The 17,141-nt window shown below is 32.5% G+C and overlaps 1 protein-coding gene and 1 non-coding gene across 2 annotated transcripts in view; both read right to left on the bottom strand.

Moving 5' to 3' along the window:
- Window positions 1-6,993, bottom strand: part of LOC112716128 (uncharacterized) — a 274,079-nt gene extending 267,086 nt beyond the window's left edge. The window contains exons 1-3 of the mRNA XM_072205187.1: window positions 6,390-6,993; window positions 5,661-5,945; window positions 3,456-4,035 (exon numbers count right to left, since the gene is read on the bottom strand). Of these exons, the coding sequence (XP_072061288.1) occupies window positions 3,456-4,035; window positions 5,661-5,945; window positions 6,390-6,968 (1,444 nt within the window). The 5' untranslated portion in view covers window positions 6,969-6,993. The remainder of the gene's footprint in view (window positions 1-3,455; window positions 4,036-5,660; window positions 5,946-6,389) is intronic.
- Window positions 6,994-15,836: 8,843 nt separating this feature from the next.
- Window positions 15,837-15,940, bottom strand: LOC112719117 (small nucleolar RNA R71). The gene has a single exon (XR_003161432.1). It is a non-coding gene; the product is annotated as a small nucleolar RNA R71 (small nucleolar RNA).
- Window positions 15,941-17,141: the final 1,201 nt, after the last annotated feature.

Raw genomic sequence — 17,141 nt, 5'->3', positions numbered from 1 at the left:
GGAATTACAATGATTAAAATTATTTTTAGATGTGAAATTATTACTAAAAGAGTAAATATTAGATTAGATTCTTAATATTATTTTAATAATTTTTATATTACAAAATTTTAAATTATAATATATTATTATAATAAAATATTATCTTAAATGTTATATGTATATTATAATAAATTATACATAATATTAAATATATATACACATAATTGATAATATTTAATAATTATAAATTATAATAATAAAAGGCAAACGAATTTATAAAAAAATAATAATAAGATGCATGAAATAAAATAAAGACAGAGGATGAAAAAGAATAGTTAAGAAATAAAATGAAGATGACTTTGCATGTAGAAAAAATGAGAAAGACGAAGAAAAATAGTTAAAAAATAAAATAAGAATCCTACAAGGGAGCTAGGAATCTTGACAATACGTATAATGGGTTAGTTATTTAGTTTAATAGAGATAAATAATAAATTCAAAATCTCTCATTCAATTATTTTACATCAAATTTCAAATTTTAAATTTTTAAAAAATCCAGTTAGTTATTTCAAAAAAATAACCATCTAAAATTCTAATTCATTAAAACATTTCACTTTAGTACTCTCTTTTTCAACCGGCAGCCACCCATCTTCATCAATAATCATTCAATTTCACCGTCGTTACTTGGCTTGCCACATGCCACTCACCTTTAGTAAAAATAAGCATCCACTTAAGGATAAAAATAATCATCCGCATACCTAATGAATTGAACATCCAACATATTTTAATTATATATAACTAAACCTAATCCAATCAAAATAATCATTTACATAAAAAATAAAATAACCATCTGCATACCTACTAAAATGACCATTAAAATAGAAGAAGAAGATGAATAAATAAAAGAAATAACTTTGATCATCCAACAATTTAATTTTTATTAAAAAAGAAAAATGTATAATTTGACAGAGTCTTATGATTTGATGTAATCATAAAAATGGAGAAACAAAAAATAGAAAAAAAACTTGAACAGATGAAGAGACATGAGTGAGATTCAAAAGTAAGCAATTGAGTGTTTGATTTGATATTGTCTTGAGCACGTGTACGTTACATCTACCATACTCACACAGTTAATTCAAACAGCAGCGTCGTTGAACTTTTGGCGGCTTATGCGGGAACCCGTGGCGGCATCGTCTGCGATAGTGTCGGCGGCACGGATACGTGAGGGGAAGGAAAGAGTTATGTTCATGGTGAGACTCCGACGGCAAAGGAAAGCGGCGCGGCGCTGCTCCGGGAGTGCGGGACGTCGCTAACCGCGAAAGGGGGATGGCACTGCTTTGGAAAGGGGATGGCGGTGCTGAGGTTTGGGTTACCTGATCGCTGGATGGTTGCCGCCAATTATAAGGAGAGATCGAGGGGAACTGTGAGGCGTAAAGTGGGTGTAGGTAGCAGATGGAGGGTGACGGCTCTGCTAGAATTTAGGTGTAAGGATTATATGTAGTGTGAATGAATTTAACTACTAATCCTAATTTTTTAAATTTCAAAATTTAAATAATTATTAAATAATTAATTAAAAATCTGATTTTTAATTTTTAAAATACATTTTTTTAAAGCTTATTATACATATTGTACACTAAAATTATTGGCTCTCCATACTTTCTCATAAAATAAAGACGATGGTATATGTATAAAAGGAAGAAGGTGAATAAAGGTAATTAAGAAAATAAATTTTACAATCAATTCTTAACAGTAAAATTGAAAAGCAAAAGCTACAAATAAATGTACATTTGAGGATAAAAATCATATTAAAAAAAAATCAGCCAAACAAGTTTGATCTAACCTTCAAGACTCTTGAACATATATTCATGCTTCTAAACACTTAAATCAAACATACATTTTCTTCACTCGTGAATAGTACACTAAATAGTAAATACTTTCCTTAATTAATTATTAAGAGGACATTTGGTAAGAGTGGACAAATCTGCACTAATTTCTATGGTTTAAGATGATTACTGATATGAAAGTTAATTAGTTATTTTGCTGCAAGGATGTGAGAATTAGATCGGTCATCAAATTGTTATAGTTATTGGTTTATTAGTTTATTAATCTAATCGATCCAACATCATATGAATAGCAAACAGAGATCAAATCGTGAAAGATTTTTCAGAGGTTATCAAGATTCACAAAGATAGCAAGCTCGTAGTAATGGATAGAAGAAATGATATAATTTGGTCAATAAACCTCATATTTTCAACTAAACATGTCACTAATATCTCAAGTGCTCAGTTTCAAGATAACGGTAACCTTATTCTTAAGGATGACAACACTAGAGAGAAACAGTTTAGGAGAGTTTCACCTACCCTGTAGACGTAGTTGTGCTAACGATGAAAATCACGGCAAACAAGTTCACAGGCAATAAAAAAATTTTAAAAAAATAAAGAGCAAGTGAGCTATGAGTCATTGACCTTTGATAGCAGAAGAGAACGGACGGCGACAGACCACGGCGATAAGACGATAATAGACGATGGTGACAATACGACGGAAGTTCAAGGTCGTCCTTCTTGGCATAGTGACGACAGAGTTTTGCAACTAGTGTTTTGTGATGCGGTTAACAGAATGAATTGGAGGTGGACGAATGGATGGACAACGGCTTTGAGTGCAACAAAGGTCGATAATGTGCCACTTCTTCTGCCGGTGGTGATGGCTAGGGGTTTTTGGCTCCATTTGTTTCTGAATGAAAGAAAAAAGGGAAAAAGGGCTAGGTTTTTCACCGTGTGCGTGTCTGATCCTTTTTTTTTTTGAAAATTAATTAGATTCCGATTTAGTCCAACCATTTAATTTTCGGCCGATACAACAATTTTTTAGCAACTTTTAGAATAATAGTTTTTCAAAATACACAGAAACCGCAAAATTTATTAATTCACAATCAAATCGGTTTGATTGACCAATCTGATTTTGAGAACCATGCTTTGTTGTCAGTATTAATATAATTTTTTTTGTAAGTTAATTCTTAAATTAATACTAAAAGTTACATGTGTGCCTCAAGATGTCAATATTATATTATTATATAAATTATGAGGCACAAACAATGCAAGTTGTATTTTGTCATATCATATTATCGTCCATATTAACATATCAGGTATATATCATCATTTCATTATGTGCGGTTGATATACTACATCAACATGTTGATAATGAAAAATAATTAAAAAACTCATGCATGTTACCACTGTCACTTTTAAAGATTAAATTAAAGAAATTAAAATTTTGGTATTAAATTAATATGTTCAGAAACTACTCTTATTATTAACTTTTTTTTATACATAAAAATGTAGTAGTTATATAAACATGATAAACTATTTAAAAGTTGTTAACTATTATCTTAGTACAAAAATATCTTCACTTAGTTACTTTATATGAGAAATAAAACAAGAGATTCAGTTATACAAACAAGTAACTGAATCAGTGGAAGTAGGTACCTTGTAGCTTCTTCTCGACCCATGAAGGCGACAAAACAGGGCTCATATCATAATCCCTAACTTTAACCCTCCCTTCCCTACCACTGCTACTTATTGTTGCATCATATTCCAAACACATCTTTTCATCATTATCTTCACTCAAAATCTTAATCCTCCAAACCTTAAATGTTTGGTCCAAACTAGCACTATAAACCAAGAAACCCAAAACAACCTTTTCCATCTGGAGGCACGCCGCCAGACACCTGACGGGTCCACGGTGTCCGTCAAGAACCGCCAAGCACTCGTGGTAGCAGCTGCCTTCCTCCCTCCTCCACACCCTAATGGTGGTGTCTTCCGAGCCGCTGAATACAAGATTACCAACCGTTGCTAAGCAAAGAACCGCGAACCGGTGGCCCTGCAAGAATCCTCCGTGGTTGAACCGGTAGCATAGCCTCTCTTTCTCCCAGAAGTTGATCATTCCGTCGGAGGAACCTGAATAGAGGAAGCAGTGGTTGAAGGAGGAGCTTAGAGCAAGTGCATTCACAGGTGAAGGTTGGAACTTCAACGTCATTGTCAAAGTGTGCGAGTCTTCCGTGTATACCTACCGTACATAATTCAGTACCAATATAATTCAATATGAGTAGATAACAAAAATAAATTCTCCATAAAAGATTACAAATCACAACTTTTTTTATTTTTATTATTTTTTTAAGAACTTCGTTAAGTAACTAACACCTAACTAGCTAATTACCAGCTAACTTATTATTAATTAATAATTATTTAAAGTTAACGTATTAAGAATTGTTTATCTGTACACTGTACTATTTTTATAAATATAAATTAAGAGCTTTTAGGTGTTTTTTGAGAACAAATGAAATTTTTTGTTTTATTCTATACTATTATAGAAAATTTGAGTTGCCCTGTTAACTACGGTTGGACTGTCAATAAAACTGATAAAAAGGTCGAATTTTATGCACTTTATCGAAGTCAAGCTATCGATAGTAATAATATTCTTGTAGTACTATTTATGTATGAAATATCAGCAATATTAAAAAAAATAATTAGTTAAGAGTTAATTTTTCGTATTTTCAAAATATAATTTTAAACAATAAAAATAATCCACATTGAATGTTACAACATAAATAAGATATTTCTTATATCAGTATAATTGGATTATATTATTTTTTATAAACTACTTTAATTACATTATTTAAAAAATTAAATTATAAATGCAAATATGTAATCATTTCATATGCAACAGTCAATATATTTTATCGAGCTGATTGATAGGTATTTTTAGTTTAATTTTCATATATATATATATATAATTGGATAAATATAATACAACGCATAATACATAAATACAATTAAGTGAAAATTCACATGCAACCAATTTTACATAAAACTATTTTTAAATTATTAACATGTGTTATTATTTGATTTGATAAAAAAAATTTTATTTTATACAAATTATTATTTTAAAAAACTAGTTTGAATATATCAAATAACCACTTTTTTAAAAAAATTTTTTTAATTCTTTCTATGTATTATTCTTATGTATTATTTTAAATGATAAATTTCGTACGTTCTTTTTTTTTCATCTTTTTTGACCAAATCTTTTTTTAATTAAATTTATTTTTTATTTTTATTTATTTAATTCTTATAAAATATATGTATATAAATTATTTGAAAAAGTAAAATTTAGTATTCTAACAAAAAAATACACTCATATCTTTTTGACTTTATAAAAATGATGAAAGAAAAAAAATAGAAATTGAAAAGAAAAAAGAAAAAAATTAAGATTCACATTGAAGGAGAATCGAGTTTGTGATACAAACAAAAGATCATAAAAAAAACAAAAATTAAAGAATATATTTGAAATAAAAAATTTGATTAAGAAATATAAATAAGAAGAACATACTCAATTAAAAATTTAAAATTAATTTTAAAAAATTGAAAGAGAACAAATTTTAAAAGAATAATAAAAAAAGATAAAAATAACTGTTTAATCTAATTTAAATTAAATTTTTTAATTAAATTATTTATATATAATAAATTATTTTTTTAAATTAAATAATAACAGACTTCAGTAATTTAAATATAATTTTATGTGAAGTTAACTGCTAGTAAATTTCTGCAATACAATTAATTAAAATTTTAGAAAGTTAAGATAATATAAAAATAATATTAGAGAGAAATGTGCATATGATGATGATAAGTGTGTACCCTTCTCCATATCTTGACTGATCCATCAGAAGATGAAGTGAAGAGGCAGCCATCGTCTTGGTTGACCAACATGGAGTTTATGTTATCTTCATGTGCAAGAAACGAGTCAACGCATTTCCTATCAGAGACCCTCCAAGCCTTCACCGTTCTATCGTGTGACCCAGTGTACAATAGCCCCTCCGAATGGTAATAAGCCATGCAAGAAACATTCTCCTTGTGCTTTGGATTTTGCTGGTTCCCTCTTGGGAACAACAGGAACGAGCTTTTCCTAGGTAGCGTACCCACCTAAAAAATTGTTGGATATATGATGTTTTGTTTAAATTTAATAAAGGTTTGTACTCTTTCTTCCCAAAACAAAATGTATATATTTTAACGTGTATCAAAAAGTGGTGTAAATATGATTTTTCTACGACGAAAATTTATATACAATTATTTTTATGTGTTTAACTAAATTATTATTTATAGTTTTAAATTATTAATTTTACGTAAATATAATTCAGCGTGAATTTTTAACATTTTCGATAAAATCTACCATTTTTTATCAGTGAATTCTAAATACTAAAAATTAAAAATTAAATTTTAAATTTTAAATTTTAATAATAGAAAAATAAAATATTAATCCAAAATGTTGACTAAAATTGATAAGACATGTTGGCCTTAACAATTCTCTTTTCGATATTTATACATGAATAAGATGAGATATTATTTATGCATGATACGGGTACCTACTTTCTTGGATTTGAAAGTGTCCGATACAGTGAAGTTCCATATCCTGATTTTGTGGTCCTTGTGGGTGGAGAAAAGTGTGTTGCTATAAGCCAATATGGCTCTAACCTCACCAGAACTCGCCTTGAGGTACCCTTTGTCCATACAATCGGGTTGCTTCCAGACGCGAATTCTGGCGCTGTTAGAGCCAGTAAACACCAATCCCTTAGAAGCCGCGATGGCATAGATGTTGCCCTCGTGGCGGTGGAGGGAGGCTATGCAGTGATAGAGCAAGGAAGGCGAAGGGTTCGGCGGCGGTGAAATGGAGGAAAGTGTCCATGGTGAGTCCGGACACGGGTGTGTCGGCGAAGACATCATAGGAAACATAGTTGTAGTTGTGTTTTCAGATGTTGAGGTTCTTGGAGAACTAAATTGAACATTGTTAACATCATCTTGTGGTGGTTGTCGTGTTATGGTGATGTCTCTATGGGTTTGAATACGAAGGTGATTGATGTTTGGAGATTTTTGTTGTTGGAATTCGTTGTTATTTTCGGTATCAGTCATTAGGGAAAGGAGAGATTTTTTGTTGCCATAGAAATCCATGGTACCATATATAACATTATTATAACATTTGTCTTGGTTAACAAAAAGAAGATACCTTTCACATTAGGGTTGGGGAGTGAGTATGAAAGATATAAAAAGGGTTTGGGTGATGGGTGGTATAGTTATTATGGTTATAAATGTGTCTCAACTGTGCAATATGATGAAATCAGCTCATGACTTTGGAGGGTGGAATAGTAGACATTGTAGTACAGGTTGAAATATTTGCATTTTTCTTTTTTTAACACATTTAATGTGTGATGGACTGATGATTAAAAATTATTTTCATTAACTGGGTTTTATTGGTAATACTTAAAAAGTTATTTTATTTGTCCCAAATTATTATCTATTAATATTTGATCAATTTAAAAAAAAAAAGGAAAATTGTAACAAACTTTAATTTTAATACATTATTATATTGAAAATTTGAAAATTTTAACTTTCTATAAAATATTACAGTAATAAATAATTTTATGACATTTGTTATATTATCCTCAACTTTTGTATAATAATTCTGAACTTGATTAGATTAGATATATGTTATTTTTTTGCTAAGTTCTTTATAAATCTTCTGTAGTAGCTAGAGAAAATTAATAAACATTTACGTACTGCACGAACAAATAATTAAGTTGAGATAAATTTTTTTCTATTTATACAGAGTAGGATTCTTTTAACCAAAATAAAATAAAATAAATACCTATAAAAAATTGAATTGAAAATTGAAAATAAACATATATGAACTAGTAAGGAATAAATTTAACATAGGTCAAAATACATAGGATGAGTTATAGGAAGGATAGAGGTTTTCAATATTTATATGCCTTGATTGCCCTGTTCTACTAGCCATCCACTTCTTGTTTGTTTGGCGAGCCAATAACTTTACAATGTATTAATGTACATATACGGTAGTTCTACTCATTATAAACAGGGCCAGGGCCAGGGCCAGCTACAAAGAGGTCTTCTAATTTCAATTAATATGATTGGTATCAATCTTAAAATTCAGCATTCAATTTTGCAGATATAACGTTATCCTGCTTAATTTAATTTCTATTAGTTGTTTTTCCCCCTCAAAAGTAATTAGGAATAAGGAACAGGAGTCGGGCACATAATCCCACATCTAAATAAAACTAACGAAATTTAACCAAAGGTAGTTAGGAGTAGGGAATGGAAACTGAACACATGACTTAACACTTAAAAACCACTAAGATGTGGTTTCAACTGGTTTATGAGGCACGATCTTTTCAATAGAAAAGAAATCAATACAAAATGTATAACAGGCAATCAAGAGAAGACATTTTAAGTGTATTCTCAATAAACAATATAATCTGCATTCACATATTAGAAAAACATACATTGATTTGGGAATGGAAACCGGAGTGGAGCTCCTTTTGGTTAGTGCATCTATTATTAGATAGAATACTAAAATAATATATTCAAAATTTATGGCGTTGAGAAAAATAACTTTAAAAGATATTGATAATAAATAAGTTTTTAAATAATTTAAAAAACACGATAGAAAAAATAAAAAATATTACTTTTTATTAGTAATAAATAACTTTTATATTTAGTAAATATCTTGTATATTTAATTCAAATTTTTTGTAAATATTTGTATAATTATTCATGTGCATAAAAAAATTAAGGAAAAATTAATCTCTAGGTTTTTATTTTAAAATTTTTAAAGCATTTCAATCATTAAAAATAGAAAACTTTACTGGATATAAAATTATGCAATTTTAAAGATGAAAATATATTTTTTTTTTAAAATATTTTTTATAAAAATTACATCAAAATCTGATCTCTATAACTTATTTTAAAATTATATATTTAGTATTTGATATTTTTGTTACGCTACTTGATTAGCGGCGGTTTTAAACCGCCGCAAAATCAAATGCCGGCAATTAACCGGACCGTCATGGATATGGGCGCCGGGATTGGATTTGGTGGCGATTTCCAGCAACCGCTGGTATACCTGCCGCTAAATCAAAATTTTGCGGAACACCAACAGAAAAGCGCCGCCAAATGAGACGGACACAGTTTGCTTCATAATTTACCGACGGTTTCCAAACTGCCGTAAATTGTCACTATATGTCCAAGTTTCTTCAAGTTTAGTGGCGGTTTTAAACCGCCGTTAAATGGTACTACAGTTTCTGTAAAAGTTACTGGCGGTTGTAAACTGCCGCCAGATGTAACAATTTTTATAATATCTGAACCCAAACAACGGCGGTTTAAAACCGCCGCTAATTTAAGAAAAATTAAAAAAATTGGGTTTTTCAAAAAAACACGCGTAATTTATTTAAATATTATTGAATTATTTTTTTAATTCTTTTTATATTTTCTATTATTATAAGAGTGAATTTTTTAACAAAAATAGAATCTAAACTTGTAGCAAAAACAAAATTGAAATATAAGCAAAACAAAATAATATATCCATCAAAATACGATATAAATAAATCTCTTTCGTAGAGTTGCTTAGTCTAATTAATGTTTGCTTCAATGCAAAATAACTCTAATCCTAATATTCTATTTTCACTCTATCATTCCATGAAACTCATCCCTGCAGCGATGTCTGGTGGTAGCTCCTCACCCTGTCATTGAAACAGATAAATCAGAGCATTCTCCATCGCCTTCATCTTTTTCTTCTCTGCTGCTGCCTCGTCTTCCATCGCCTTCCTCTTCAACTTCTCGCCTTCCAGCTCTGCCTGCAGTTCAAGCAGCTTCCTCTGGGTCTCCTCGTCTAGTTGGACTCCGTTGCCAGGTGCATGTGAATTCGGACCGAAGAGTTGACTAGGAGTCGGTTCAAAACCCACACCACGTACTCTACTCGGTTTCTCTTTTCTGAAAACCTAAGCAATGGAATCATGTTGAGACAACATTCTAGAAGACTCATCCTGTTGCTCAATCTCCTTAATTCTTTCCTACATACACAAATTAGCAATCTCCTCAATTAACTGTATCACTTACATCACGATAAAAAACACACAAATATCACAGCAAAAAAGTTAATATTACACATAAACTCTCAGCGAATAAAAAAGACAAAGACAAATGGAAAGAAAAATAACAAACAAACGAGAAATTAAAATTGATTTCTGATAGTAAATGAAATGTTTTGAAGATTAGCATCGATGATCATATTACATATAAGTGTCTTGATCGGATGAGCGTAGTAGAACCAAGCGGTTCACTGCTTCGGCTATGGTAGCCATGAATTGTCCTTGTGTGCTTCGAAATTCTTCTTGCTCTTGGAGAAAGGCTTGAAGGTCTTGTGATTCTTGGGCCAAGGGTGGGAAAGCTTCACATTGGGGGTGAAAATTGAGGCTCATAATTTGGAAGAAATGTTGTATATATGGGAGGTGACTCATGTTGGCAAGTGTTTAAAGGTGGTATGTAAGAAGGTGGATGTTGGTATTGGTGTGGTATTTGAAAATATGGTGATTGAGAGTTGTGTTGCGGGTATGGGTCATAGATATATGGTGGTGGAGGTGTATAATCAAGATGAAATCCACTATATCCTTGGTTTGGGTATGTACATTAGGAAGGGTATGGCTCATTGTAGCATAGAGGAGGTTGCTCCTCCCAAAATAGATGCTCCAATTCCATGATGCAATCCAAAATTGAAGTTATCAAGCCCTAAAAAATGATAACAACCAAACTCCAAATCAAGAGGGTGATAACTCATAGAGGAAATAGAAAATAAAAACTAAAGACATCAAGTAATAAAAGAAGCAAAAATCCTAATTAATAGCAAAAAATAAGCAAACAACCCAAAAAATATCTATTCATACTATGGACATATTTACAACAACCAAAGTATAGCACTCATGACACTAGCTCCCTGGCAACGGCGCCAAAATTTGACAATGGCCTAGAGTGGGTTAGGAATTTTCACAAAATAGATTTTCGTTGCAAGTATAGTTTCTAACCTAACAATTGACCATCAATCAAATTTAAATTCTAAAGATGTCACAATTCAAAGCAAATATAAATCGAGAGTATTTAGACTCCCGGGTCGCTCTCCCTAGAAACTAGTGACAACAAGTGCATAAAATTGGTTGTGAAGATCAAAATAATTTTCAATGATAAGGAAGCAATAAAGAAATAAAAGAAACAAGACAAAATTTGCAATTAATAAACTAATCAAGGAATAAAAGAACTATGTATGTAATATAGACAAGTAATGCTATAAAGTGATGGAAAAATGGTTCAAAACATAAATAAAACCTTGACTTTGGATGAGTTATGGAATCCTTTCCTTGCCATAACCACAACTATGATAATTATGATGGATTAATCTCACTAAGTCAACTCCTAACATTGAAAAGTTAGTCAAGTGAGCATAATTGTTATTAATCCACAAATCCTAACTAACTAATTACCTTAGTAAGAAGCTAGCGTTAGTGGAAACAATAACAACTAACAAACCAAGAATTATCACTAAATATTGCACATTATGGTTCTAGTAATCTATATACTCATTTTTCCCAAGGTAAGGGGTGGAAATTTACCCTATAACTAAGATTGACATTTCATCGAACACATAGTGGACATAAACATAAAACATGGCAAAATTGGTAAATTAATGAAAGCTATGAATCACAAATGCTCAAAATCAATAAAAGTAACTCAAACAAACATGCAATGATCATCAAACATCAAATTAACCAACTAGAAATTCAAAATTACAAAACTATGTATATATTGACAAAGAAAATTAAAGTAGAAGAAAGTGTAGAACAAGTAATGTAATAAAGGGAAAATGAAGGAAATACTTACAATGAGATAGCAAAATCCAAGAACAAAATTAAACTATAAAATGCTACATTGAAAACCTAATTAAAACCCTAAGAGAGAAAACCTAAAACTACTCCTAAAATGTATTCTATAATGTATGGTAGCGTATGATATGATATATGGTTGCTCCCTCCTTCAAATATGCTCCAAAGCCTTCAAAAATGGGCCAAAAATCTCCCAAAATGTGAGTCCACGTGACTTTTTAATGGAGGCACGTGCTGGTACCTATGCGTACGCACAAGTCTGTTGATGAGCGGATAATTTATATGCTTTTTGGCGTTGTTTTTAGGTAGTTTTTAGTATGTTTTAGTTGCTTTTTAATATATTTTTATTAGTTTTTATGCAAAAATCACATTTCTAGACTTTACTATGAGTTTGTGTGTTTTTCTGTGATTTCAGATATTTTCTGGTTGAAATTGAGGGACCTGAGCAAAAATCTGATTATGAGGCTGAGAAAGGACTGTAGATGCTGTTAGATTCTGACCTCCCTGCACTCGAAGTAGATTTTATGGAGCTACAGAAGCCCGATTGGCACGCTTCAATTACGTTGGAAAGTATACATCTTGGGCTTTCCAGAAATATCTAATAGTTCATACTTTGTTCGAGATTTGATAGCCCAAACTGGCGTCTAAACTCCCACTAGAGATCATTTTCTGGCGTAAAATGCCAGAACTGGCACCAAAGTTGGTGTTTAACTCCAAGGATGGCCTATGCACGTGAAAACTTTAAGGATCAGCCCAAACACACACCAAGTAGGCCTCAGAAGTAGATTTCTGCACTATCTACTCATTTTCTGTAAACCTAGTTTACTAGTTTAGTATAAATAGCACTTTTTACTATTGTATTCGAGTCTTTGACCTTTTGGGAGTTCTTCGAACCTTTTCTGGAGGCTGGCCATTCGGCCATGCCTAGACCTTTTATTCTTATGTATTTTCAACGGTGGAGTTTCTACACCTCAAAGATTAAGGTGAGGAGCTCTACTGTTCCTCGAGTATTAATGCAAGTATTATTATTTTTCTATTCAATTCACACCTACTTCTCCTCCAAGATATACTCTTGTACTTAATTCAGTTAAGTCAGAATGAAGGGGTGACCCGTGACAATCACTCAATCTTCGTTACTCGCTTAGTCAAGATTCGCGTGCCTAATAACCACAAAGCGGTCTACATGATGTTCAACGTAGTCATTGGACGACAGCTGGAGTATATTCTCTTTGGTCTCTAACCCACAGATCTGAACCACCTCTCCTGAAAACAGAGCATTCGAATCCATGACGTTAAAACCTTCGTGGTGTAAGCTAGAACCAATTGGCAGCATTCTTGAGATCCGGAAAGTCTAAACCTTGTCTGTGGTATTCCGAGTAGGATCTGGGATGGGATGACTGTGACGAGCTTCAAACTAATGACTGTTGGGCACATTGACAGTGTGCAAAAGAATAAATTTATTCTATTCCAACACGATCAAGAACCGACAGCTGATTACCCATGCGGGAAACCGTAGAGGACATGTTTTCACTGAGAGGACGGATGGTAGCCATTGACAACGGTGATCCACCAACATACAACTTGCCATGGAAGGGAGTACGCATGATTGGATGAGGACAGTAGGAAAGAAGATGTTCAGAGGAAACAAAGCATCTCCAAACGCTTATCTCAAATTCTCACCAAGGAACTACATAAGTGACTTTATTTTGTTTTATGTTTTATTGTTCTTTTAATTATCAACACCTTATAACCATTTGAATCCGCCTGACTGAGATTTACAAGATGACCATAGCTTGCTTTAAGCCGTCAATCTCCGTGGGATCGACCCTTACTCACGTAAGGTATTACTTGGACGACCCAGTGCACTTGCTGGTCAGCTATGCGGAGATTTGAAAAGTGTGAATCACGATTTTGCATACCAAGTTTTTGGCGCCGTTGCCGGGGATTGTTCGAGTTTGGACAACTGACGGTTTATCTTGTTGCTTAGATTGGGTAATTTTATTTTTTATTTTCGAAAAATAAAATAAAATAAAATATTCATGCATTGTGTTCTTCTGTGATCTTCAAGTTGTTCTTGATGATTTCCTGTGTTCGATCTCATGATTTTCCTATTTTGTGTTTTATGTTGTTTTTCATATGCATTTTCAAAATCATAGTTTTTTAACATTCAAAATTTCTAAGTTTGGTGTCTTGCATGTCTTTTTTTTCTTAAAATTTTTTCAAAAATATGTCCTTGATGTTCATCATGATCTTCAAAGTGTTCTTGGTGTTCATCTTAACATTCAAAGTGTCCTTGCATGCATTACTTGTGTTAATCTTGCATTTTTATGTTTTATTTCATTTTGTTATTTTTCTATCTCTTTATTAAAAATAAAAAAATAAAAAAATAATATATCTTTTCAAGTAAATAATATAGAGAAATGAAGATTCAGAACATAAGACAGAAGAATCACAGAGAAAAAGAGCTCACTGGCGTCAAAACGCCAGTAAAGAGGCACTTTGGGCGTTAAATGCCAGAATGGCTATTATTCTGGGCGTTTAACGCCAGTACTGGTATCATTATGGGCGTTAAACACCAGAATGGGCAGCGTTCTGAGCGTTTAATGCCAGAACAGGTAGCATTCTGGGCGTTTGGAAAAACGCCCAGTAAAGAAGGATTTCTGCCATTTAACGCCAGCCAGGATATCTGACTGGGCGTTAAACGCCCAAAGAGGTAGCATTCTGGGCGTTAAATGCCAGAATGGATAGCATCCTGGGCGTTTAAAGCCAGGATGACACAAGGGAGGTAATTTTGTTTCCAATTCAAATTTTTTCAAATTTTCATGTTTTAATTCATAACTTTTTGCATCAAACATATTTTAAACCTTCATTTTTTCATTTTTTAAGTTTTTGAAAGTTTTCAAACTAATTTTTTTCAAATATCTTTTTCTTAATCTTATCTCATATTTTCAAAAATCCTTGCTAACAATTAATGTTTTGATTAAAAAAAATTGCAAGTTTGTTACTTTCTTGTTAAAAAAGAATCAATCTTTAAATTTTAGAATTATATCTTTTAATTTCTTGTTAGTCAAGTCATCAATTTTTAAAAATCAAATCTTTTTCAATCATATCTTTTCAATCATATCTTTTAAAAAAAATAAAATCTTTTTTTTCAATCATATCTTTTTAAAATTTTGATTTCAAAATCTTTTTCTAACTTCTTATCTTTTCAAAATTTATTTTCAAATCTTTTTCAACTAATTACTATTTCTTATCTTTTTCAAAACCACCTAACCACTTTTCCACTTACAATTTTCGAAAATCACTAACAACTTTCTCAAAAATCTTTTTAATTAACTAATTATTTTAATTTTAATTTTCGAAAACTCTCTCTCTCTAATCTATATCTATTTATTTGCTAACACTTCTCTTCTACTTATAATTTGAACCCTCTCTCTCTCTCTGTGTTCGAATTCTTCTCATTCTCTCTCTACCTCATTCTTCTGACACCTCAAACAATCTCTATACTGTGACGTAGAGGATTCCACTACCCCATTTTTGTTCTCTTCTTTTTTATATGAGCAGAAACAAGGATAAAAACATTCTTATTGAAGCTGATCCTGAACCTGAAAGGACTCTGAAGAAGAAGCTAAGAGAAGCTAAAGCACAACACTCCGGAGAGGACCTTTCAAAGAATTTCGAAAAAGAAGCATGGCAGCCGAACCCAACAACAATGCTAGAGATGCAAGGAAGATGCTTGGTGACTATGCTGCACCAACTTCCAACTTCTATGGAAGAAGCATGTCAATTCCTGCCATTGGAGCAAACAACTTTGAGCTTAAGCCTCAATTAGTTTCTCTAATGCAGCAAAACTGCAAGTTTCATGGACTTCTATCAGAAGATCCTCATCAGTTCTTAACTGAATTTTTGCAGATCTGTGATACTGTTAAGACTAATGGGCTGACCCCGAGGTCTACAGACTTATGCTTTTCCCTTTTGCTGTGAGAGACAGAGCTAGAATATGGTTAGACTCACAACCTAAAGAAAGCCTGAAGTCTTGGAAAAGGTTGGTCAATGCCTTCTTGACCAAATTCTTTCCACCTCAAAAGATGAGTAAGCTCAGAGTGGACGTCCAAACCTTCAGACAGAAGGAAGGTGAATCCCTCTATGAAGCTTGGGAAAGATACAAGCAATTAACCAAAAGGTGTCCTTCTGACATGTTTCCATAATGGAACATCATATGTATATTCTATGATGGTCTGTCTGAAATGTTAAAGATGTCATTAAACCATTCTGCTGGTGGATCTCTTCATCTAAAAACACCTGTAGAAGCCCAGGAACTTATTGAGATGGTTGCAAATAACCAATACATGTACACCTCTGAAAGAAATCCTGTGAACAATGGGATGACTCAGAAGAGAGGAGTTCTTGAGATTGATACTCTGAATGCCATATTGGCTCAAAACAAAATACTGACTCAGCAAGTCAATCTGATTTCTCAGAATCTGACTGGATTGCAAGCTACATCCGGCAGTGCTAAAGACACCTCCTCTGAAGGAGAAGCTTATGACCCTGAGAATCCTACAATGGAAGAAGTGAATTACATGGGAGAACCCTTTGGAAACACCTATAATCCTTCATGGAGGAATCCTCCAAATTTTTCATGGAAGGATCAACAAAAGCCTCAACAAGGCTTCAACAACAATAATGGTGGGAGAAATAGGTTTGGCAACATCAAACCTTTTCCATCATCTTCTCAGCAACAAATAGAGAATTCTGAGCAGAGCCTCTCTAGCTTAGCAAACAGAGTCTCTGATCTATCTAAGGCCACTCTCTGTTTCATGAATGAAATAAGGTCCTCCATCAGAAATCTGGAGGCACAAGTGGGTCAGCTGAGTAAAAGAGTTACTAAAACTTCTCCTAGTACTCTCCTAAGCAATACAGAAGAGAATCCAAAAAGAGAATGTAAGGTGATAACCATACCTGGCGTGGCCGAACCTGGAGAAGAGGAAGAGACAATGGTTCCCAATGAGGAAGACCTCAATAAACATCCACTGACCACTAGAGAGTTCCTTTATGAGGAACTAAAGGAATCTGAGGCTCATGCAGAGACCATAGAGATTTCACTAAATTTTCTATTACCATTCATGAGCTCTGATGAATATTCTTCTTCTGAAGAAGATGAAGTCATTGCTGAAGAGCAAGTTGCTCAGTATTTAGGAGCAATCATGAAACTGAATGCCAAGTTATTTGGTAATGAGACTTGGGAGGATGAACCTCCATTGCTCATTAATGAACTAAACACCTTGGTTCAGCTGAAGATACCTCAAAAGAAACCGGATCTCGGAAGGTTCTTAATACCTTGCACCATTGGCACCATGACCTTTGAGAAGGCTCTGTGTGACCTGGGGCCAGGCATC

Source organism: Arachis hypogaea, chromosome 10 (genome assembly GCF_003086295.3).
Source record: "Arachis hypogaea cultivar Tifrunner chromosome 10, arahy.Tifrunner.gnm2.J5K5, whole genome shotgun sequence".
Lineage (NCBI taxonomy): Eukaryota > Viridiplantae > Streptophyta > Magnoliopsida > Fabales > Fabaceae > Arachis > Arachis hypogaea.
The sequence above is the reverse complement of the archived record's forward strand: the minus strand, read 5'-3'. Positions and strand labels throughout refer to the sequence as shown.